Here is a 23,608-nt window from a genome sequence, read left to right on the forward strand (position 1 = left end):
TAGCCAAAATCTGCTGGGAGAATAGGGAGAGAATATGCAAAACAAAGTTAAAAGATAATCTGTAATCATGCTGGTGGTAACATTTGCAGTGTTTACTGAAGCTGCTGTATATGAAAATAAATTAGTAATTATGGGATACTGTAATTCTATTATCCCTTGTGCCCTTTAGAACCAGAATTCTCAGCATAGAAGAAAGGAAGTACAAATGTAATAGGGAAGAGGTTAAGCAAAAGGTCTGTAGTTTTGAATTTGGACTGGAGGTAACTATATATATATACACATATGCACATGTATACATGTATCTGTGTGTGTATCTCCATCCTCTGTCCACTGAAAAGGCCTGGAAACAATGACCAACCCAGTAGCAGTGAGTATCCTAAGCACCCAGGTTTTGGTCTCAAGACATTACTTCTCACTAAAAGAAACCAGTGCTTCCTGAAGAATTGTCTGATTCTAGGTTTGGGGGCAGGAAAGGTACAAGATGGGCCTGGAGCATCTTGTAATTTCAGATTACAAGGGAGCTAGGGTCATGTTAAAAAAACAAAATACTCAGGGCTAACCTGAAGAAATTCTCACTGGCCAAAATGGTACAGTGTGAGATTCAATAACAATAATAATTGCAATGAACCCAAACCCATAAAATATGTTTAAATCCACCAGGTTACAATAATACACATACAAAAGAACTGTCATGTTTTGAGGGTGTTAGGGAACTAATTCTTATACTAAAAACTGGTAAATATAGGAAAGAATCAAGCATTTATCTTGTCTTTGCTATATGAACTGTGACACTGGGTAAGAACATATAATAGTAAATGAAGGAAAGTGTCTCTTTATAAAAATATTCCTACCAATAAAGGAAAAATAAACAATAAACTGAGAACATCATTATTTTACAACTCTCAATGAATAAAGAGATATAGGTATTAAGCTCACTGGCTACTAAAAATCACCAAAAAAAAATGCAACCAGACTTAATATGTCTCACATAGACGTGCCAAACACCACTTGCAATCTCACCAAAAAGACTGAACCTTAGTCTATCCAATCTCAAAACCCAGTCGCCAATCAGCAGGAAATACAGAGGACAGAGGAACATGGTGAAGAACACCGAGATCACGCAATCAGCATGAAAGGGTGGAGGAGGAACCTATAAAAGAGAATTTTAAAAGCCATATACTTTTTTTTAAATGGCCAAGACTAAACTATAGCATCTAGGGATACACATTTGGGTAATAAAACTGTTTTAAAGAAATTCTAAAGTCAGGATGGTGGTTACTTTTGGCAGGAGGAAAAGGATTTTGATTGAAGGGGTTTCTGGAGTGGGTGGTAAAACTCCACTTCTTGTCCTGGGTAGTGTTGGTCTTTAGTCGTTTATTTGATTAAGGCAGTTTTCTTTATCTGTTTTACAATTTGTTTTACAATAGAAAGATTTTTTTAAATGTATAATGATACCTATCTAGTGGGAAATATTGTAATGATTGAACGTCAACATTTCTTTGTAAATAGTGTCATCATGATGAGAATTCTTACTATCTTTTTCATTAAAATACACTATCTTGACTCTGAAAAAGAAACCTTCATATCAACTCCACTGTTTCCTCATAGGATAGAATGTAGAGAAAACTCAGCTATAAATTAAAGAGTTATTTTTGTCTACTTAAAAACTAATATTGTTGATAATGGAGGAAGCTCTGCATGAGTGGGGACCGGAGGTTATATGGGAAATCTCTGTACCTTCCACTTAATTTTTCTGTGAACCTAAAACTGCTCTAAAATACAAAGTTTATTTTTTTTAAAAAACCCACCTAATATTAAGTTCTTTCCACGTGCCAGGCCCCATGCTGTATTATCTCATTTAATCTTCACAACAATCCTATGAGACAGATTACATTTGTTCTCCCCCTTTTACAGATGAGGAAACTAAAGCACAAAGGGGTTAATAAACTTGCTCAGAATTACATCAATAGAAAAGTAGAACCCAGGTCTATCTGACTCCTGTGGGCAGGTTCCATATTTGATCCATCTCTTGGTGCCCAGTCTCTACTTTTGGAATTAAACTGACTTACTGAATACTAAAGATCAGGAAACAGATATTAAGGTTACATAAGCTACTACCTATAGCATCACCTCTTGGAAGTAGAGAGAAAAGAGGCATGAGTTCCTTTGAGGCTGGTAGTCACAGAGACCCTCTTCTAGGACAGACTGATCTCCCCAGCACGAGGGCTTGAGTCCAAGCTGGCAAGATGCTTTCTGCATCAAGATTAAATGTGTTTGGGAAACCAGAGAGATGAAAGAAACAGCTCCATGCTGCTGACAGCAGGGAGTGCAGCAAAAATGTTTTCTGTACCCTAGGAATGCAAAGTCACCACCCTGAGACATTGAATTATCAACTCCAGACTAAGAGGCGAGATGTTAGAGTTCACGTTTCTTCACTAGATGCTGGAAACCATCACCAAAGAGGATCAGAAGCAGCATGGGACCAGTGGAAAAACGTGAGTTCTAGAGGCAGCCAGCCAGGGCCCCCAGTCCTGGCTCCGTCTCCCACCAGCATCCGCCTCACCTGGGAGCTCTCTTTATCCCTTTCCTTGGCTTTCTTTTTCTGAACAACACTTATCACCACCTGATACAGTATATATTGACTTTCACCTTTGTTTCCTGTCTGTGTCTGCCTAGAATATAAGAGATGTGAGGGCTGGAACTTTATTTTGTTCATTGCTGCATCTCTGAGCACCTAGAACAGTGTCTGGCATAGCAGGGTCTTGTTAAATGTTTGTTCAAAGTTGTTGGTTTAAATTATTTCAACTCTCTATGCTTTAAGCTCCCTATCAAACCGGGGATACATACCATGCACATTTAACCAAGAAAATATAAGTAAAGTGCAAGAAGTAGGGGTTCGGTAGATAGCGGGTATTCCCTCCCATATTTCTTTTGCCTAACATTCCAAAACGGAGGATAAAACTAATCAACTCAGGATAAAAGTTCCCTTCAAAGGGATAATGACCTTTTAAGCTGGCAACTGACTTGCTCAGGACACCCTCAAACCCACAGACCATTTTTAATGCTGTGAAAATGAGAGTAAAAGTGCATCACAGTAGGAATATGGGCAGAGAAAGTCTCAAGCAAATGGCTCATGAATAATGCCAATGAGCTGTGACTGAGGAGAGCAGGGTGAGTGGAGATCTGCCAGGTCACATCACTAACAGGGACCAGCAAACCAAACATAAATAATCTCCGGTTAAAGGCTTTCCAAAATTCCTGCCACACTTCCATGGAATGTGACTGCTGGTGAATTGGGCATTCACTGGATAAAAGGGAAGCTGCCTCCGTAGTCTGTTGTGGGGGGGGGGGGGCGGAATAATAGAGAACAAGTGCTTTACATCCACCATCTCATTTAATTCTGAAAGTAATTTTAGGAGGGTGGCATTTTTATCCCCATAAAACAAATTAAAAACCTGTGGTTCAGCAGGGAAGGGCTTCCAGAGGTTTCACATCTCTTAAGTGGTGGCTTTCCTGGAATTGCAACTTTCTTTAGCCTGTACTGAACTGATAACTACAATGTATGCGGGGTACCTCACCAACACTGGAATATTCCACTGCACACTTTAGAAGCTGCCCCCCCGCTCCAAAGCCCCTAGGAAGTGAATATATTAAGAAATTAGACATCTGCTAGATAATAGTTGCTAGCTAAGAAAACATCAGCCAATTCACTGAAGTCTGGAGTAGTCAATCAACATATGTGGATTTCTAATACTCCTGTTAGTTCTAGGCTAAGCCCCAAAAGTTTTAAATACCTTGTTCTTGTTTCATTATAAAATAGGAACCAGCCAGACATATGTCAAAGATGCCCTGTGAAGGTATCATTTACGTAGAGATTCTCCTTCCTATTTTACAATTCAGGAACTAAGGTTCATGAAAGTATAGTAACTTGCCTAGAGTCACACGGCTGGGAAGAGGCAGAGTCCAGGTTGGCACCAGGTCTAACTATAAATCAAGTTTTTTTTTTTAACTTCACCATGTTGTTTATTATTTGCCAGGGGTGGGGGGGTGTCACTAAATAGCCTTAATATCTGGGATCTGGGAGTGCTGGTTCTGAGCCCGTCTGACCTCAGACCCACTCTCCACTCTTCTCTATTCTGTACAGAGAGCAGGCTGAGTTCCCTGGGCTCCCGCGTCAGCTGGCTTCCTGCTTGGTTTGGCACATGTGAGGTGTTGGTGGGAGATGAAGAGGGAAAGGCGGAGTGTTTCTCCTCTCTACCCTGCTGCGGTGGGCTGTCCAGCAGTGGCTCACCTCCTCTCTGACCCAAGCGCCCACGACACAGACCCACAGGTCCCAGCTTTCATCAGGTGACCCTGGCCCTGGACACAGGCCACCGCCTCTGCTGTTGCTAATCTCTGGATTACCTCTCTGCTCCCCTGTCAGCTGGATAACCATTTCCTTGTTTTCCCTCCTGTAAACATATGAAGGGGTTCCTGTCGTCCTGGTTAGATCCTGACTGATACACGGATCAAGTAGTTGGACTGAGGGGACAGGGACCCGTGGCCTGCGGCCCTGCGCTGAGATAGCTGAGTGATGGATGGGCTCTATGTCGCAAGACCACCTGTGGGCCACAATCCTCTGCCTGACTAGACAAGAAATGCTTTGGAAAAGGAACATGCATTTTTTCCCTGAGGCTCATAGCAATGAGACTGGGGTGAAATGAACGCATTTGGTATCCTAATTCCATGGCCTAATAGCAAGAAAAATTCATCATCAATCTTTAGCTACAGCAGTGTTTCCCAAACTGTGGTGAGAAGTAGTAGATGCATGGAATGTTAATAGGTAGTCTGTGGGGAAAAGGGTTTTGAAAAATGCTGGGCTAAGCAAAGTTAACCTGATTTCTTTACAGCAGGGCTGTAGTAATGTACATTGTAAATATCTTTTTAAAAAAAGTTATAGTATGCAATATGTGACGATCACAAATTTTATGTGATCAGAAAACATATCAATATCTTGTGAATCTAATATTTCAAGGACCACTCTTCTAGAAATGCTGGTTTATGGTATTAATGCTAAACCCCTTTGTGGCCTTCAAGGTCTTCCATGGACTGGAGCTGACCCCTTCTTCACTATGACCTCAGCCATGCTCCTTCCTGCCTATGCTCCAGACACACGACTGCTCACAATACCTGACCATGCCATGTAGTTTCAATGCCCCTTGCCTTCGCAAGGGCTACTTTCTGCCCCTGCTCCTGGGGAACTGCTATTCCTCCTGCAAGGCACCATCCTGGAAGCTTGCCTTCAGCATCCAGGCGGAAGAGACTGGTCGTGCCTTTGGATGTCTACCACCTTGTACAACATTCCACTATAGCAGTTACCACACTTAGCGCAACTCTCTGCTTACCTTCTGTCTCTGCCCCTCACGGCCCTTAAGAACAGGACCGAGTCTTACTTGTCAGTGTGCGCTAGCCAGTGCCCTGGGCAGGTGGTCTCCAGGTCAGGTTTGTGGGGGGAACAAGTACACCAAGATTTTAAATACTTGTAACCACTTCCTGCTAAGGTTTGCTTATAATTGACTTAAAATTCATGTTAAATCAAATAAAAGTTCCATTGTTATGATGACCCATAAAAAATTAACCTTATATTAATGTAGCCTTTATTATGATGAAAATAATTGATTTTCTTAAAAATCCTAATATCAATTGAAAAACAACTACCATCAGGAATATTTAGCACCTGGATTAACACTGCTACCAGAAAGCTCGCCACTAGGTGTCAGCCAAGGAAAAGAGGAGGAAGGGCTGTACCTAAAAGTGTTACTTTTTCATCCAATTATCGCCGTAAATATCAAATATTTAAACAACAAAATATTAGGCAACTAAAATTATCTATTAAAGCGATGTTTTTAAGAATATATCTAAAATTTTGAAATTTCCCCTTTGCAAAATTGTTTATAAATGGTTTTAGTTTACCTGTATTTTCAAGAAACATTTGCACAGATTAGAGACAATGACTCCTGAGACCAGCTCAGTATTCTTCTGAAATGACCTCAAATTGTACATAACACAGACCATATGGCAATCACCATTGGGGTGAGCGGTCAGAGGAAAGAGCATTGTTGCTAGAATCAGACAGATGGAAGGTCCGAATCTTGGCTCTGCCACTTCTTAAAAAAGTGACATAACCTTTCCTAGCCTTGGTTTCTCATCAGTAAAATGGGACCACACCACTTCCTCCATATGAGGACTGTAAAAATCAAATAAGGGAACATATATATAAAGAATGTAGCATAGAACACATGCTTCATATTATTTTCTTTTTCTTAGTATTTCAAGTCTCAATGATTTATTTAACAAAACTGTATTTCAGCTCCCAAACTACTAAGGACACTGTAACTAGGGACTATTCTAATTTCATTCACTCCACAGAGAATTATCAAGCACCTTCTATGTACCAGGCTCTGTGCCAGGGATACATGAGTAATCACGACACTCCACTGTGGCTTCCATTCCTTTGTGAAAGGGTAGCATAAGGCTGAGTGTGACTGTCTATTTCTGAGACTATACCCACACCTCACAGAAGATCAGTGTGGATGCATGTCTGAGGGGCTGCGTGGTGGGGGAAGGAAATCTACAATTTTATCCTCTAATCATCATAAATACCATAATGTCCTCCACAGAAAAAACCCACTATCACTCCTCCTTACGTTACTGAACGTCTACTGTGTGCTGGGGGTATAAGAAGGAATAAGACAAAATCCTGTTCTCAAGAAGCTCACAGTCTAGCTATGTACGTGAAGTCATATAACACTGCTTCAGGCTCTAAATTGTCAAATGTTGTAACTGCTTGAAAATGGATCAGAAAGGTTTCTTTTTCAGAGTCTCACTGAAAAAGTAAGAGACCCTAAAGCGAGATCATTTGACTTAAAACACTGGTAACAATAACCATTTCTCTTTGCCACTGCTTCCGCAAAGATACAGTATTTAAAACTGTATCTGGCACAGTGGTTAATGCTCTGCGCTCCTGATGCAGGGGGCCTGGGTTCGATCCCTGGTCAGGGAACTAGATCCCACATGCATGCCACAACTAAGAGTTCACATGCTGCAACTAAGGAGCCCGCCTGCTGCAACGAAGACCTGGCGCAACCAACCAAATGAATAAATAAATAAATATAAAAACTATGTTAAAAAAAATAAAACTGCCACCATGGATTCAGCTTACTCCATTAATATACTCGCCTCATGTATTTTCCTAACTAGAACTGAATATTTACCGCACGTGGTGATTTCACAGAGGATGATCCTCTCCAGATCCTAACTGCCTGGGGTTAGCTACCATGCAGATGCTGGCTGTGCCCTTGTTTTACATTTACATGTTCACGGTGTGGCATTTGTGTCAGCTTCTTCTTCTCATGCTCTAAGATGAAGCTGTGGATGGATAATTTTTTAAAACTAAGCATCTATATTGTGCAACACTGAAATATGACCACCAGTCTTTCTGATGCATAGTATGGCGAAAAAGGGTATCATTCATTCATCTGTTCATCCATTTATTCAACAAACATTTAATGAGCACTTACTAAATATTAGACTATGTAAAGGACACCAAGGAGTACCAAACATGGTCCCATCCTATAGGAACAAAGTATGAAAGGAGCCAGGATTATTAAATGAGATCAAGTTAAAGCCTGGAATTCCTCCTGGATAGTCTAAGATACACTAACTGTGTTTTATTTTTCAAGTATTTTAGCACATATGGGGATTTCATTTTGATCATATTCAGTGATGCTCTTTGAAATCATACAGTTAAGCTTGATCATTGTGTTTAAGCGGATTTCCTGCCAGTTCTCATCTTCTCTCACTTAAGGACCGACTTTTTACTTGGGCAGTCTACTTCTAGAACAACAGCTCTTAGTTCAGTGAGCATTCACTGTGGGGCTCAAGGTGCCAGGACTCCCAAACTGTGTTCCCAAGCCACATCAGTGTCCCTGGGAAGTGGACAGTGGAGATTTCGTGCCAATATCGAACAAGGGTCATCTCCCAATAGGCAAAAAATGTTTTGATGAAATAGGAAAAAAGATTCTCAATTATATTTTCTCTTATGCATTTTAGAAATTAATGCATTTCTGAATTTTAAAACCTTGGTACCACCACTCCCATTTGCCTGTAAGTGCTGGTGAGTAGTAACATGAATGAATAAATATCAAATAAATGCTGAAGGAAATAATTAAATGGGATTTCTTATAAATCCTTTATGCATTATTTGAGATAAAAGCTGAACTTTCATAGTTACTTCAAAAGACAGGAATAAACGGGGCAGAATCTCGTGTTTCCACTGGTTCCGGGTAGCCTGACACCTGCTGAACAACTATGGCCACCACCACTGTTCTAGAATGTGGCAGTCTCATCTCCTCCCCTTCCTCCTTTACCTTCTTGTCACCCAGGAAAGGTCATCCTCATTTAGTTAAAATCTGCTATCAACAAAAAGCTACATTATTGCTATTTTTCTCAATAGTCCTACAAGGTAGGCATTATTTCCATTTTACAGATGAGAAAATTGAGACTCAGGTCATCTTCTGGCAGATGACTGAGCCAGGATTAATACTCAGGTGACTCCAAAGACTACACTCTTTCCATCACACTCAGGAGCCTTCTTAGCCACTCGGAGCCACAGAGCTACAGTGCTGGTCCCCGGAGCCCTGGTGTTGGGAGCCCCTCCCCTTAACCCTGCTTCATTCCCAGGACATGATCTTGACTTGGGATGAACACTGAAATGAGAAAAAATGGTAACCAGTAATTCACCAGCCCCTTCTCTAGTCCACCATAGACTCCTGTGTCAATGCATCTATTTAGCTGAGGCCTGTAGGTTTTGGCTATAATACCCTACCTACTTGCCTAAAACAAACTGAGAAACAAGAAAATCTTTCACCAACTTTTCCTACAGAACATTCATGGGTACCTATCCATGCTTCACAAACATACCACTGTCCACTTAAAAACAGCACGGGCTCTGTGTGGAAAACAATTTGGTGGTTCCTCAAAAAGGTAAACATAAAATTACTATATTACCCAGCAATTCCACTCCTAAGTATATACCCCAAAGAATTGAAAACAGGGGTTCAGATTCTTAATAGTCAAACAGCCAATAGCATTATTCTTAATAGCCAAAAGGTGAAAACAACCCAGTGTCCATTAACAGATGAATGCATACACAAAGTGTGGTATATACATACATACAGTAGAATATTATTCAGCTGTAAAAGGGGATGAAGTTCTGACACATGCTACAATGTGGATGAACCTTGAAAACATTATGCTAGCTGAAATAAGCCAGACACAGAAGGACAAATATGATATAATTTCCTTTATATGAAATATCTAGAATAGGCAAATTCAGAGAGACAGAAAGTAGATTAGAGGTTACCAAGGGCTGGTGGAATGGGGCAATTGAGAGTTATTGCTTAATGATTCAGAGTTTCTGTTTGCAGTCATGAAAAATTTTGAAAATACATAGTGATTGGTGGTTGTACAACATTGTGAATGTAATTAATGTCACTGAATTGTAACTTAACAATGGTTAAAATGGCAAATTTTATGTTATTTATGTTTTACCACAATTTAAAAAAAGAAAAAAAGCAAGGACTCTGGAGACAGACATGGATTTGACTCCCAGCTCTACCATTGCCAAGCTGTGTGGAGAATCTCAGAGCCAGCCCAGAGGCGTGCATATCAGCCCCTTCCAGGCTTCATCTAATTTCTCCTTTCCCTTGGTCACTTCCTTATCTCATCTTGTTGTACTGTACATATTGCTTTAAGGTTCCTCAAGCTTTTTCTTTTTTAGCACAAGATACAGGCACAGACAAATTAGTAACATCCTTTATATATGTTCTGGGTATACTCTGCTTGCCTCGGTGGAGGGCAGGGAGCGCACACCACGAAGCATTCTTAATTCTTTCCATTTTGAGCTGCTCCTAGGCTGAGTCAACAGAAATCTGCTTCCTTACCATGTTGTGACAAGTTAGCACCCAAAGTCAGGCTCTTGCATGCAGACTTGTATTTCTTCTACTCAGAAGACATCGAAATAAAGCATATCAAAGCTTTATTCACAAAGATGTTTGGTGGAATATTAATGATAATCTCAAAAAACTGGGAACAATCTAAATGTCCGACGTGAGAGAGTGCTTACAGAAATTAAGGTAGCTGTACTTGATAGACTATTCTGCAGCCATGTAAAAAAGCCTAGGATGTAATAATGTTAAATGGAGGAGAAAAAAACTTTTAACTTAGATTTGAAAGCAACTTTGTAAACACTTGGCATAATGAAAAATAATAAGAATATACAAACTGTATAGTTGAGGTAGCTGCGTTAGTTCAGTGGAACTACAGTGATATTTTAATTTTTCTAGTTTGTACATATTTTTCTACTTCTGTTACACTAAAAGCATATAAATACAGTTTGGGGTTTTTTTTTTAACCATGAGATCAATGGTGTTACTCAACCAGGAGAGAGATATATATAGTATTTTTCTGACCTGCTCCAACATAACCCTGTCCATTCATGCTTGCAAGCCAGGCTATCAATCTGCTTTTATCTTAACTTCTCTGTCTTCAAGGGTTTTGGGTGGATAAATATGACTCAGCAGAATCACGTGCAAAATCAGGGGCTGTATGGTGGATGAGGCCGGTGTACCCACAGCTGAATCTGGAAGCCGGGCCTCGTGGGAAGGACTCAGCAAGCAGCACTGGAGGAGCTGGCTGCTGCCTTCACAGCCTCCTTCGCGGTACTGACGCTGACTGTCAGTTTACTGTCCCCACCTCAGCCATCGCTCCCTGTGGGCAGGGCTGGGCTCCATTCATCCTGGGGGAGCCCAGCCAGCACACTGGCCCAGAGAGAGCCACACGAGCTTGTTGAATAAACAACTCTCACAGTGCTCCATCTATACTGGCCTTTCCACAGCTACTGGCACAGAACAGAATGCATCTTAAAGCACCAATTCCCATCAGTTTTGCTCTTTGATCTAACATTTACCAGGGACCTGCAATGGGCCAGACTTGGGAAAAGCACCTTCACATGCACTGCCTTAAGATGATTCCACGTAGCCATGAGCTATGAAATAAGAAACTATGGGCAGAAAAAAGGATGCAATTAAAGCACACAATTCTATTTTTCAAAGTTCTTTAAAACCGAGGGCACTGTATCTTCCAAAGAGAGGGTGGTGGTTTAGTCTTATTCAGATTTCAAGATGATATAATTTTAAACAAAGGAGTGAGGTAAAGTAAGATTCTTTTTAAAATTCATTCGTTCTCCCTAGGAGGGAGAAAAGGGGACTCGAGGCAAATTCAAGACCCACACTGCTATACACATCCTCCCAAAGTTGCAATCTTCTACCCAGCAGAGAAAGGATGCTTGGCCTAGCAATTAAAATCATTTGTCTTTTATCCCCTTCCTGCCAAAAAGGACCCCAGCCCTAACTAGTTAATCCCTAACACACACTGCTACTCCCAGAGTTGCCTGGCAACTGCTAGGAGGCGTGTCAGAGAGCAAGAAAGGCCTAAATAAATGAGCTGGAGCCTGGGCTGTCGCTTGACACGGATAAAGGGGGTTTTTCCAAATGGAGCTGCCTGGCTGCCTGTGGTTCTGTCATTTAAGTGGAGAAGAACAAGTTGGCTTGGCCGATATTGTTAAATACCTTGGGCTTTGCACCTGATATTCTCTGAGTGATTGAAAAATGGGTCACATGCCCTTGTGATTTGCCTACACTCTCCCCTCTGCCAGGCAGCACCGATCTCCAAAGCCTAAAGACAGGGCAGGAGCAATGTGTATGCACTGAACAGGGGTCAAGGGCCAACCCCGGCCCCACACACTTCTCTGTCCTTCCATTTCTTTCACCCATCCTTCCAACCACTGTTCCAAAATACATGCATTGATGCCTCTGCTATGCTATGACCCATGCCCGGCGCTGGAAATGCAGAGAAAGAGTTGTTAACGTGGAACACCAGGAAACCAGAACAAAGGCAGGCGAGAGGGTGGGGTGGAAGAAACCTGGGTTTTTGAGTCAGGCAGACCTGAGTCCGATTCCTGGCCTCTGCTACTTGCCAGGAAGTCAAGGCAACCTCAGTCCCTCTCCCCAGTCTGTAACGTGGACAGCAAGGGGCAGTCACGGGGAATTACTGAGACCACGGATGCAAAGCAACTCAGGGATGAAGCCTGTTGGAGGCCGCCGAGCAGGTAGGAGACTTGGCTGTAGCTGGACACCCTGGCGTCTCACTTTCTGATCCTCGGGAGGAATAAGTCACTTGGCCCTGAAGAGAGACCCTACCGGGGAGCCCACAAAGGCCCTCTGGCTCTGGGACAGGCACATGGCAGAAGGCACGGATGGAGAAGAGCAGCCTGGCACCTGGCACGTGGCCGGGCCTCAGCAAGGGGGCCACCGTCCTCTTCCCTTCCAGGCAGGGGAAAGAAAATAAAGCTTGAGACTCCCCAGCCAGCTGTGTTTTAAATTTTTTCCAGTAGGAGAGAAAAAAAAAGGCCAAGGAGTTGAAAATCTCAAGTAAGCTCTGGGCCGCAGAGGAGCTGTGGCCCATCTCTGCTTCTTGGTCTGGGGTTGGCCCCTCCTGAGGGGTCCTGCGGGAGCCGAGCAGAAAGGAGCACCATCGAGTCTGTGATGTTTCATGTTTTAAAAAACCCAAACCCTGTGACTTTTCAGTGACCCAAGTCCCATGATGGCAGCCACGGGCCCAGGTGGGAAAAGCCCCCAGGCTGCACTGTGCGGGGCGCCCCGTGGGCAGCCTCTGTGCCCCGCACGCTCCTCCCAGCCCGCCCCTGCAGGCAGTCTTCGTCCTCAGCCACGGACCGTTCTCCACTTGACCTGTCCCAGAGTCTCCCCTCGAGGCTACCAACCACTTCTGGCCACCAGCTTTCTCCTTCACTTTATGAATCGAAGGCCTTAAAGGTATTCGGGTCCTTTGACCCAGTAAAACCACGTTGGGGATGCCGCCAAGGGAAATAATTCAGACCATGGAATGAAGGTTTATATAAAGATGTTCACCACAGTGTAGTTTAAGATGGTGAAAGTTTACTGACAATCAAAAGGACCAGTGCTGGGATAATGTGGGGGGCCTCAGCGCTGGTTTCAGATGGCAAGAACCTGATAAAAATCTCTGTGAGTACGGCCCAGACATCTGCCTTTTTAAGAGCCCCACAGGTGATTCTGATCCACAGCCAGGGTTGAGACCGACTGGCGTCACCTGATGGGAGATGTGCAGCCAGTGTTTAAGAAGAGTTTTTATATGATATGAAAAAATGCTTACGATACACTAAAAGACAAAACTAAATAACAGGGAACTGGATTGCTTTGCCAGGAATATCTCAACTATCTAAAAGTAAAAAATCAAAACCCCAAACCGAAATGAAACAAAAACAACCCCAATCTTCCAACTTATCCCCCCTCCCCCTTATATATAGAAGAGATAACTAATAAGGACCTACTGTATAGCACAGGGAACTCTACACGATACTCTGTAATGGCCTATATGGGAAAAGAATCTAAAAAGAGTGGATATATGTATATGTATAACTGAGTCACTTTGCTGTACACCTGAAACTAACACAACATTATAAATCAACTATACACCAATAAAAATTTTTTAAAAAAGATGAGGCAAACAGGCTCAAAAACAAACAGACAAAACAAAACAAAACAAAAAACCCCCCAAACCCTAGAACCTTGGTGGAAACATGTTAACATGTTATCTCAACTCCAGATGATAGGATTATGGGTTTTTTCTCATTTCTAGGCCTGTTACTTTATTTTTAAAAGATTTAATTTAATTTTATTTTTGGCTGTGTTGGGTCTTCGTTGCTGCATGCGGGCTTTCTCTAGTTGTGGCGAGCGGGGGCTACTCTTCGTTGCAGTGCACGGGCTTCTCATTGCGGTGGCTTCTCTTGTTGCAGAGCACGGGCTCTATGTGCGCGGGCTTCAGTAGTTGTGGCACGCGGGCTCAGTAGTTGTGGCTTGCAGGCTCTAGAGTGCAGGCTCAGTAGTTGTTAGCTGCTCTGTGGCATGTGGGATCTTCCCGGACCAGGGCTCAAACCCGTGTCCCCTGCATTGCAGGTGGATTCTTGTCCACTGCGCCACCAGGGAAGTCCCTAGTCCTATTACTTTAAACCTTTTTTTTTTTTTAACCAAGAGCAGGGTTTTTTTGTTTTTTGTTTTTTAAAATAATCAGAGAAACAACTAAAGACAAGTGGCCCCATGAAAGACACCCTATCCCCTCAGCACTGTGCTGCCTGTCACCCAAGCAGGCTCACCCAGTCACCGTTCCCCATGCACCACCCCCACCATGTGGCCTGACTCTAAAACCCCTGACCCCTTCTTGAGCTCACATGCACTCTGCAGTCATTATTTTAATTAATCTCACAAACAATCTGGCATTGGAAGTGTTGTTATTCCATTTTTTAGATGAGGAAAATTGGCTATAATTAAATCTATGGTTTAAAAACCATCTAGATAACATGATGAGGCTTGGTCAGAAACTTTCAGGCCCTCTGGCTTCCCTCTTGGCCTTACAGAAAAAAGCCATTCTAGTACAGATAAATCAGACCAAAAGCACGAGAAGTCTGCCTTATTTCATTGATTCTAAGACACAAATTTCTTCACATCTTAACATCTCTGAAATCTGGATGTCTTACAACTGACGGCATCCTTCAATTATAATTGGCAGCACCCTTTCTTAATGATACATGCAATAGTGGTACATCTTATGATGGAATGACAGCTAAAATTCAATGAAATGTACCATGTTTACAACCAAACTCATCATCCTATCCTCAAAATGCTACTTTTAATGGCTATATAATATTCTATCATATGGATATATTTTAATTTACTTAACCAGTTGTTTATCATTATGGACACTTAGTCCGTTCCATGTTTTTACCATTATTAATCTGCTACTGGGGACACCTTTACTTCAAGCTTTCCCTTTTTCTACTATGGGCATCATCATTCTCTCCCTGATCCAAATCTTGGGAGACATTTTGACATTTTTTCCCCTCATCTCCCATATTTTTTCTATTTCTAGACTCATCTAGTCATTTCTTCTTCGTGGTAACTTTTCCTGGTGTAACCACTGAAGGGCTTTCTTCTGAGTTTCCCAACCGTCCCCTGGTCTCTGCTTCCAGTTTCCTTTTCAGTCCAGCACTGGATTACTGGTCAAACATGACTTCAGTCACATCTCACCTCTGCTCACACTCCTAGCCTACTATCCAAGGCTCTGTCAAATCTGGCTCCAACCTTTCCTGCAGCCCCATCTCCCCACCCAAACCCATGACTCCAGACAAAGGGGCCATGAAGGGTCCTGCCTCCAAGCCTTTGCTCACTCAGATAACTCCACGCCCACCACAGGAAGGGATGCTGCTGTCTTTCTTTTCGCAAGTTTCACCTTTCCTATGAGAGGTTTTATGGCTCACTTGCTCCTTATAACCATCTGGAAATGTAGAATGATAGGTATGCTTATTCTCATTTCACAGTGAAGAAACTGAAGTTTAGAGAGATTAAGTGCCCAAGTACAGAGCCAGGCTTTAAACTCTAGGACTTCCATCCTTAAATCCGATGCCTTTGAGAGCCAAGTGCAAGTACAACCATAAACGTCTCTGGAGGAGCAACTTTTGCCCAGATCATATAACCAGCAATATGTACCAGACTCAACAGCCTCTGGATTCTAGATGTATACATGACAACAATGATGTCATTGTAAGAGTGGAAATACTTCATGTCTATCAGTTCCCAGCAGCCTAAGGAAAAGACTGGGCCAGTTGTCCCATTCTCACTTTAAAGAGGGGAAGAAGACAGAATTTTCCTTGAATTATACCAGCTCTCAAAACAGCACTGAACCTGACTGGTTTGGACGGGCCCAAGGTCAGGACAAAGAATCAGAGCCATCTGTCTTGGAGACAAGCAGGACGTGAGAAACTTGCTTTAAGCTGAAGGGCTTTTTAGGACCTAAGGGAAGTATTTCTTAGGAAGGAAAAAGAGTGCATCCCTTCTATTACGTGACCATGACATTGCCTGAAGCTGAGGCAGCCTAGCGAGTCAGGCCCAAGTGCTGGATGGAAGACAAGGAACAAGGTGGCATCAGGCTGCTGCTCCCTGAGCACCCACCGCCCCAGCCACTTCACAGAGCATGCGCCCTGGGTGAAGGGAAAACAAGGTGTTTGCTACCACTCTGTGCTTCACTTACACACGCAATGGAGTCATAATAGTGAAAAAGTACTTAGCAAGGTATAACTGTGGTTTATGAGGAAGCATGGTCAAGATTCACTGTCAGAGTTTGCACATGAAATGCACTGCCTGATATCTACTCATCTTCTGTCATTTAATCTAATAAAATGCTCTGGGTTAAAACAAAAACAAACATCCTGACCTACAGGCAGTGCGACCTGGGCTGGTCCCTCACAGCCACTCTGACTAGGCGGGTGTGGCTGCCATCTCCGCCTGTTCAGGTTGAAGGGAGCTCCGTGCTCCCTAGAGAAAAGGGCTGTCAGCAAGGTCCCCTCCAATGTCCTCTCCTATGCAGCGACCCAGGTCCCTGGGCCAATTTCTCCATTCTCCTTGGCCAAGAGGCTACGAGGAGGCAGATATCCGATAAAAGCTTCTCACTGAAGCTGGGCGAGCTGGTAGCTTCTTTGGTTTTAGGGATGACCTGGTGTCTTCATATCCGCACAATAACTAATCACCTCACGGATGAGGCCACAGAGGCTCAGAAAGGTTGAAGGGCCATGGAGGCAGAAGACATTATTCCCCAGTCCTCAGTATACTTGGTAGTCAATACATCAAGACCACTCTGGGAACCTCTAAGAAGTGAGCCCCCTGGATGCCTTGCTTTCTCAAGTGTGGAGTAGAGGTCCCTGTGCAGGAAAAGGGCGGTGAGGCACAGTGGGAAAGCATGGGCACTGGGCCGACCTACCTGGCCCCTCCACTGGTCAGCAAGTCATTGCTTCTGTGAGCCTCGGTTTCCCCATCTGTCAAGTGGAGATGATCACTGCTCCCTCACAGGCTTACTGGGACTCCTCAGTGAGAGCAGGTGTGTGTGCAGTGCTGAGCGCTGTGACCCGCAGAGGCTGCTACTGACCAGGGAGGGGAGGGGCCCTAACATCCACAGGAGCAGAGAGTGCATCACACAGGGCAGCTCAGCTTCCTTGTGCTAAGAGATAGCGCGAGGGGAGGACACTTCCCCAGCCCTCCAACACACACACACACACACACACACACACACACACAACCTCTTTTGGTGAATTCAACAACCAGATGAATAGCAGGTTTCCCGTGGTCCTGACCAAACACAGATTCGTGACATGCCAAGAAGCTACTCACCGGCTCTATTTTCAGAGCGTTTCGGTAGCTGCCGAAGAAAGCGGCCTGGGCCTTGAGGAAGGCTCTGGCCACACCATCACCAGTTGTTGTGGAGACCTTCTTCAGCCGGTTCTTCAGTGAAGAGATCTGGTGACACAAAGGAGACAGAGGCTGAGGGCAGGGTCGGAGGAGGATGGCTGGCTACACCCAACACACACAGAGCTCTAGAAAACCCCCGGGATGGGGATGGATTTGACACATCAACTGCTGGGAGAACAAACACACATTCAGTATTAGGGCAGGTTTTTGAAATTTAAACAAATCTTGCTCCTATTAGAGAGTATCTAATAAAAACAAAAACAAAACCACTTTCTAAGCAGTTTCAATGTGCCAGGTTAATTGCTTTCACATAAATTTTCTTACTTAATTCTTTCAACAATCCTGTAGGAAAGGGATTGTGCTCCCATCTTACAAGGGTGAAACAGTCTCAGAGAGGTTATATTACATGCCTAGTAACAAACCCAAGAAGTGACCAAGTTGGAATATTAATTGAAGTCTTATAATCTGAGCCCAAGATACACAAATTTTTTTAGTTCCAATTCCATTTCCTCTTCAGATTACTTACAAATATTAGAAATAAATGGCTTATTTATAACAGATTATAATATATATTATCATATACCTCATACTCTAAATATATATTTATTAAATGTACTATAAATTATATATTTATTAAATATATATAAAGTATATATAATATGTATATTATTATAAACCTCATATTCTAAAGGAATAGTCATTACATAGACTTACAGAAACACACTTATATAGCTTATAGATAGGCACCCAACAGATTAAAACAAAATAGACAAGAAAGTCATGGCAAAGCAAAAAGGGAAACATGAGAAGTTGTGAGATTCTTTGGGTCCAAAGCAGTTGCACACATGAACACAAAATTTCCTGAAAGTGAGAATGAAAAGAGATTTTTTCCTATGAGTCCTCAGTGTAGGAAAGATTGTGTGACATGACGGTTGTTGCCCTCAACATCAGAGACAACATTAAGCTTCCTGGTCTGTTTCCAATATGCCATCCATCTCAGGAAGCCATATTGCACAACTTCCGGGCACACCACTCACACTATGTTCCATGTGAAAAGTGTCCCTGGAATTGTGCAACTTGGTAGCCTTGAGTCAATGGTGATACAACAGTGAGCAAAACCAGACAAGGGTCCTCCCCTCACTAAACTTATATTCTCGTGAAGAAAATACCAATACATATGACATTGCTACCATGACAAGCCTGTGATAGAGCTCACCAAAGAGGTCAAGGAAGGCTTCCCGGAGAGAAACAGGCTTAGACTGAGATCCGAAGGATGAGCTGAAGTAGTTAACTCGCGAAGAGGGAAAGGAACAGTGTACCAAACACGGGGATCAGCATTTGCAAAGACACTGTAGTGAGGAGGAGTTCAGAGACTAGGGAGAACTGTGGCTTCAGTGGAGAGAATGGAGAATATGGCTTAGAATGAGGATAGAGGGAAAGGCAGGGGTCAAGAGCTGTGAATACATTAAGAAATTTTTTCCTTCATTTTGAGATAAATGTAAAGCTAATGACTGTTTTTAAGCATGTAGGTGACATATGAAGAGCACATTTCAGGAATCTGTATGGGACTTAGATATAGGACTACCTAACGGCCTGACACTATTTAAGGATAAAATTTAGGGTAAAATTTAAAGATGAAATAGGAAATTAGATGCAGGTGGTCCATGAATCATCTACAAATTTTTAATATGAATGAGTAATGATCATTTTTCTGGGTACAGGCTGTATAGCTATCCTCAGGTTCCTAAAGGTGCCTGTGAACCTAAAAATATTAAGAATCTGGGATGGATTACATACACTCTTGAAATGCTCCATGGACATTATTTCTTATTACCAAGCTTCTGATAAGGGGTTTGTAATAGCTTATTAAGATATATTTTACATATTATAAAATTCATTCATTTAAAATATATAATTCAGTAGTTTAGTACAGTGACAATGTTGTAGAACTATCACTATTATCTAATTCCAGAACACTTTCATCACCCCAAAAAGAAAACGCATCTTATTGGCAGGTACTTCTCACTGCCCACTAATCCTGCTCCCCTCCTCCCTCACCCCAGTCCTAGGTAACCATTGATCCACTTTCTGTCTCTATGAATTTGCCTATTCTGGACATTTCTTACAAATGGAATCATACAATAGATGGTCTTTTTTTTGTGACTGGCTTCTTTCACTTAGCATACTGCTCATTATAAACATGTTTCATCCACACTGTAGCACTTATTAGTACTTCCTTCTTTTTCACAGTTGAATAATATTTCATCATATGGAAAGACCACATTTTATCTCTTCATCAGCTGATGGGCACCTGGGTTGTTTCTACTTTTTGGCTATTATTATTAACGCTGCTAAAAACATTCATGTATAAGCTTTTATGTGAAGACAGCAGAGATTTTGAGGCAAGAAAGCGAATGGCAAAAATCCTCTTTTGCCAGATCTTTTAAAATAAAAATAATCCGTGTTTACTGAGCGTAGGGGAAGAAATCCTGTGCTGCTGCTCAAGGGGCGTGCCACATGCTTGGACAATCTAGTGAGTGAAGGTGGGATGATCTACTTCTCGGCTAAGTCAGAAGGGACGGGAACATGCGATGAGCAGGCAGCCTCCCCATCTCCACTCAGAGGTGGGCCAAGGAAAACAATTTTCCTCTGCAAGCAGCTTGGAGTCTGTCATGTGACACCTGGATGGAAATATTCGTTTTATCGTGACCACCCCCCCCACCCCATTCTGGCACACATGCGCTCCAGCACCGCAGTGGTGAGAGCCCACGAGAAGCAGCGCAGGCCACTCAGTGCCCCGGCAAGTCTGTCATGGACCTCCAACTTGAAATAGCAATGTGAAAAAGAAATATGCTTTATTAAAATGTTAAAAATATTGCCCACTTCCCACCCTCCAAACAATAAAAGTCCTGCCTTTCCCGGGGACGAGGGTGACATTTCCATCCTTTGAAACAGTACAAGCCAGTGTCTCTCTTTTGTCTCCTCAAAGCCCTTGGGCCACCTGTGCCGCAGATTATTCCTCACTTAACCTTCCCTGGCCTTTTGCTTTCGTTCAGGAGGTGTTTAATTACCTTGGACTCACAAGGCTGCACTTCAGGTGAGCCTCTCCTAATGGCCTCATTACCATTTTACACAAAGAAGTCGTTGCTGATTGTGACTAAGCAAATAGGAGTGTGTGCCTTCCTGCCCGCCCCAGCTGCTCTGAAACCAGCCAAGTGGTCCTGGGCTCTTGGTGCCCCTGTGACCACTCAGGCCAAGACTTCTGAAGACCTCTCCTCACCCTACAACAAGGAGAAGCTTTTGTCAGCACTTCAAACTTTGAAACTTCAAGTATATGCACAACTGATAACTGGTGATAGCATACTGTCCTTTAAATAAAAGTGAGGAAGGAGAATCTAAGGCTTAAATAACCCACAGTCATACATCTAAAACCCAACCTGCTCTGAGTGCTCCTGGGGGTGCTGGTCAAATCATTAACATCAGGGATCATCAGACAGAATTTGGGGGGACAGAAAAGCCAGCAAGGGTGGCTTCCTCCTTTAATGAGGTATCAGGAGGGAGACAGAAAACAAAGGGAAGAGAGTACAAAATTGAACTTGTCAGCATCTTAACTTCCCTCCTCCTCTTTTCCCATCTTGGATACCGCAGCATCATCCAGCCAGTCTCCTAGGCTAGATTCAGATGTTAGATTCCATTCTTCTCCTTCCCTTCCCACAACCATTCTCCACATCTTACCACCCTCTTGCCAATATATCCTGAATCTCTCAGTGCCCATGACCTTGGCCCTGTGCTGCCCATCTTCTCTGGCCCAGATCAGTGGAGTAGTTTCCCAGATCAGATGGGCTCTCTGTCTTTAGTTTTCCTTCAATGCCATCCACCCATAGCTGTCCTAGTATTCTTGGAAATATATGGATCTGATCTCTATCAAAATCCTTCAATGCCCCCACCCTTGGCCATCACCACCTGCAGGAAAACATCCCAACTCCTCAGAGTAGTCTGTGACGCTTTCCTCAGCTGGTTTCGCTTCCCTTGGCCCCCCTTAATGGGTATTTGACTGACACTGAATTGCTATCTAGGAGCATATACTACCCTCCAACCCAAACACATGCTGACAACTCAGATGGAGTTGTCCCTTGTCCCTTTCTGTCCTACTTGTGAACATCTATATACCCTTTGAAAGACCATCCAAGTGTCCATGAGTGGGGGCCTATTAGGTAAATTATACCACATCCTTGAAATATTGCATAGTTGCTAAAAAAAAAAAAAAAAAAAAGTGGCAGTACTCTGTGAACTAACATGAAAAGATGTCCACAAACTACACCCAAATGGGGAGAAAACACAAGTTACAGAGCAATGTATATAACATGAATCATTAAAAAAAATATATATATATATATAAATCATTTATATATATGGATGTTTACATATATGTAGTAAGAATCTAAAATGCCACGTATCAAACTTTAACCATGTAGGGATGCTTTCACTTTCTATTTTATGCACTTCTGATTGTTTTGATTATGCTTTATAAAAAAGCATGTTACTTTTATAATAAAGAATTTAAATGAGGTATTTTTCTTTAATAGTCAAATTAAACATTGCCTTGGGTTAAGGGAAAGAGGGAATCCAAATGCCCCCTCCTTTGTGAAGCCTTCCCTGATCACTAAGACAGGCTTAATGACGCCCTGCCTGGGCCCCCTTGGACTGCGAGTTGTCAGTGAATTGTAGTGTCTACTACCTTTCCTGCTAGACTGTGAGTTCCTAGAAGGGCCAGCAGTGGTCCAGCAGTACTTGGCCCAGTGTCATCATTCAGCACTTTTTGCTAAATAAAAGAACAGATGAGCGAGTGTTTTGACATCTTAAAAGGCATTTCCAATGGCCGAGCCTCCGTGCTTGGAGGAAAGTCTAGGATCACATTCTTCAGTGAATGATCATTGGAAGAAATGGTCTCAGTTGGGAAGGACGGGGGGAGAAATTGATACTCATCCATTTCCCTTTTGCAGAAGGTCATCACTAAGATGCAACCAAAATTGCAAGGAAAATGAAGCCCTGGTCGCTGAGTGAATTAAAGTGGACAACGGGGCCAGTCTTACACAACACTGCACGTGCCACATGTCCAGTAACATAAGCAGCGTTCCCCACCCCATCCCGCACCCTCTTCCTGTTTACCCTGGTCACTGCAGGCTCTGCCTCTGGGGTCTCTTGGCTTCACTTGCTCCTCTATCCCCGTGCACTCCTCAGGCAGTAGAGTGTAGAGCTTGAGTCACAAAAGCCAAGTCTAAGATTAGAAATCAGTCTTCCTTACTTTCTTAACCTTTCTGAGCTTCAGTTTCCTTTGCTGTAAAATGAGGTATTTGTAACATACATACATTGTGAGGATTAAAATATAATGGATGTAAATGGAGAACAGACATAAAAAACTGCCTGGCTTTGTGTTTTGTTTAATTAGTACCTGGACTACTGCACCAGTCTTTCAACTGGTGGCCCTTCTTCTATTTTCTTCCTGGTCTAATCCATCCTTCACACTTTGAATTATCTTTCTAAAACGAGAGGTTGAATCATATCACTTCCTTCTTCTAAAATTTTCAGTGACTCCATGGTGCTAACATATAAAGTCCAAGTTCCTTAGCACAATATTCAAGGCCTTCTATGAGTTTGGCTCCAGCTCTGTTTCCAACTTTATCTTCTACTCAATCTCAGAGGCCTCAAAACTATCCCTAAGCCTGGGATACTCTTTATCTCATTCTCTAACAAAACTCTTCTATTAAAAAAATTTTAAAAAGCTGCTGACTTTCTGTGATGCCCTGTCAGAACAAATAGCTCTTTCTCCGGGCACATTAGTCTGTTACTTTGGTTGAGACCTAATCTTTGCAGGCCCCATGCTGGAGATTTGCTGGGAACAGAGCTGCATATGATCAGGGCCCAGCTCCCGAGGGCTTGCAGTCAAGCTCCCCCAGACCAGCCGCAAGTTAGCTTATTACTACTTCAAAAGGGGCTCTCCCATTGTATTCATCATCATATTTAGCTTTTTTTGTATAACCAGCAGCATACATATCTTCCTTCCCGCTACGACGAAGATAACCCTTGCAATTTATACCACTCAACAAGTATAAGATTGTTTCTTCATCACTTGGTTGCAATTTGTAGGGGGAGAGGAGAATAAGGACGGCATGCTA

General features: G+C 42.8%; 1 protein-coding gene across 8 annotated transcripts in view; it reads right to left on the reverse strand.

The window, feature by feature from the left end:
• DENND1A (DENN domain containing 1A) overlaps nucleotides 1–23,608 on the reverse strand; it is a 534,065-nt gene that overhangs the window by 131,138 nt on the left and 379,319 nt on the right. For all 8 annotated transcript variants that reach the window (XM_059925586.1, XM_059925584.1, XM_059925585.1 and 5 more), the window contains exon 13: nucleotides 17,355–17,480. In XM_059925586.1, coding sequence (XP_059781569.1) covers nucleotides 17,355–17,480 — 126 coding nt within the window. The remainder of the gene's footprint in view (nucleotides 1–17,354; nucleotides 17,481–23,608) is intronic.

The sequence above is a fragment of the Balaenoptera ricei genome, chromosome 6 (genome assembly GCF_028023285.1).
Source record: "Balaenoptera ricei isolate mBalRic1 chromosome 6, mBalRic1.hap2, whole genome shotgun sequence".
Taxonomy (NCBI): Eukaryota; Metazoa; Chordata; class Mammalia; order Artiodactyla; family Balaenopteridae; genus Balaenoptera; species Balaenoptera ricei.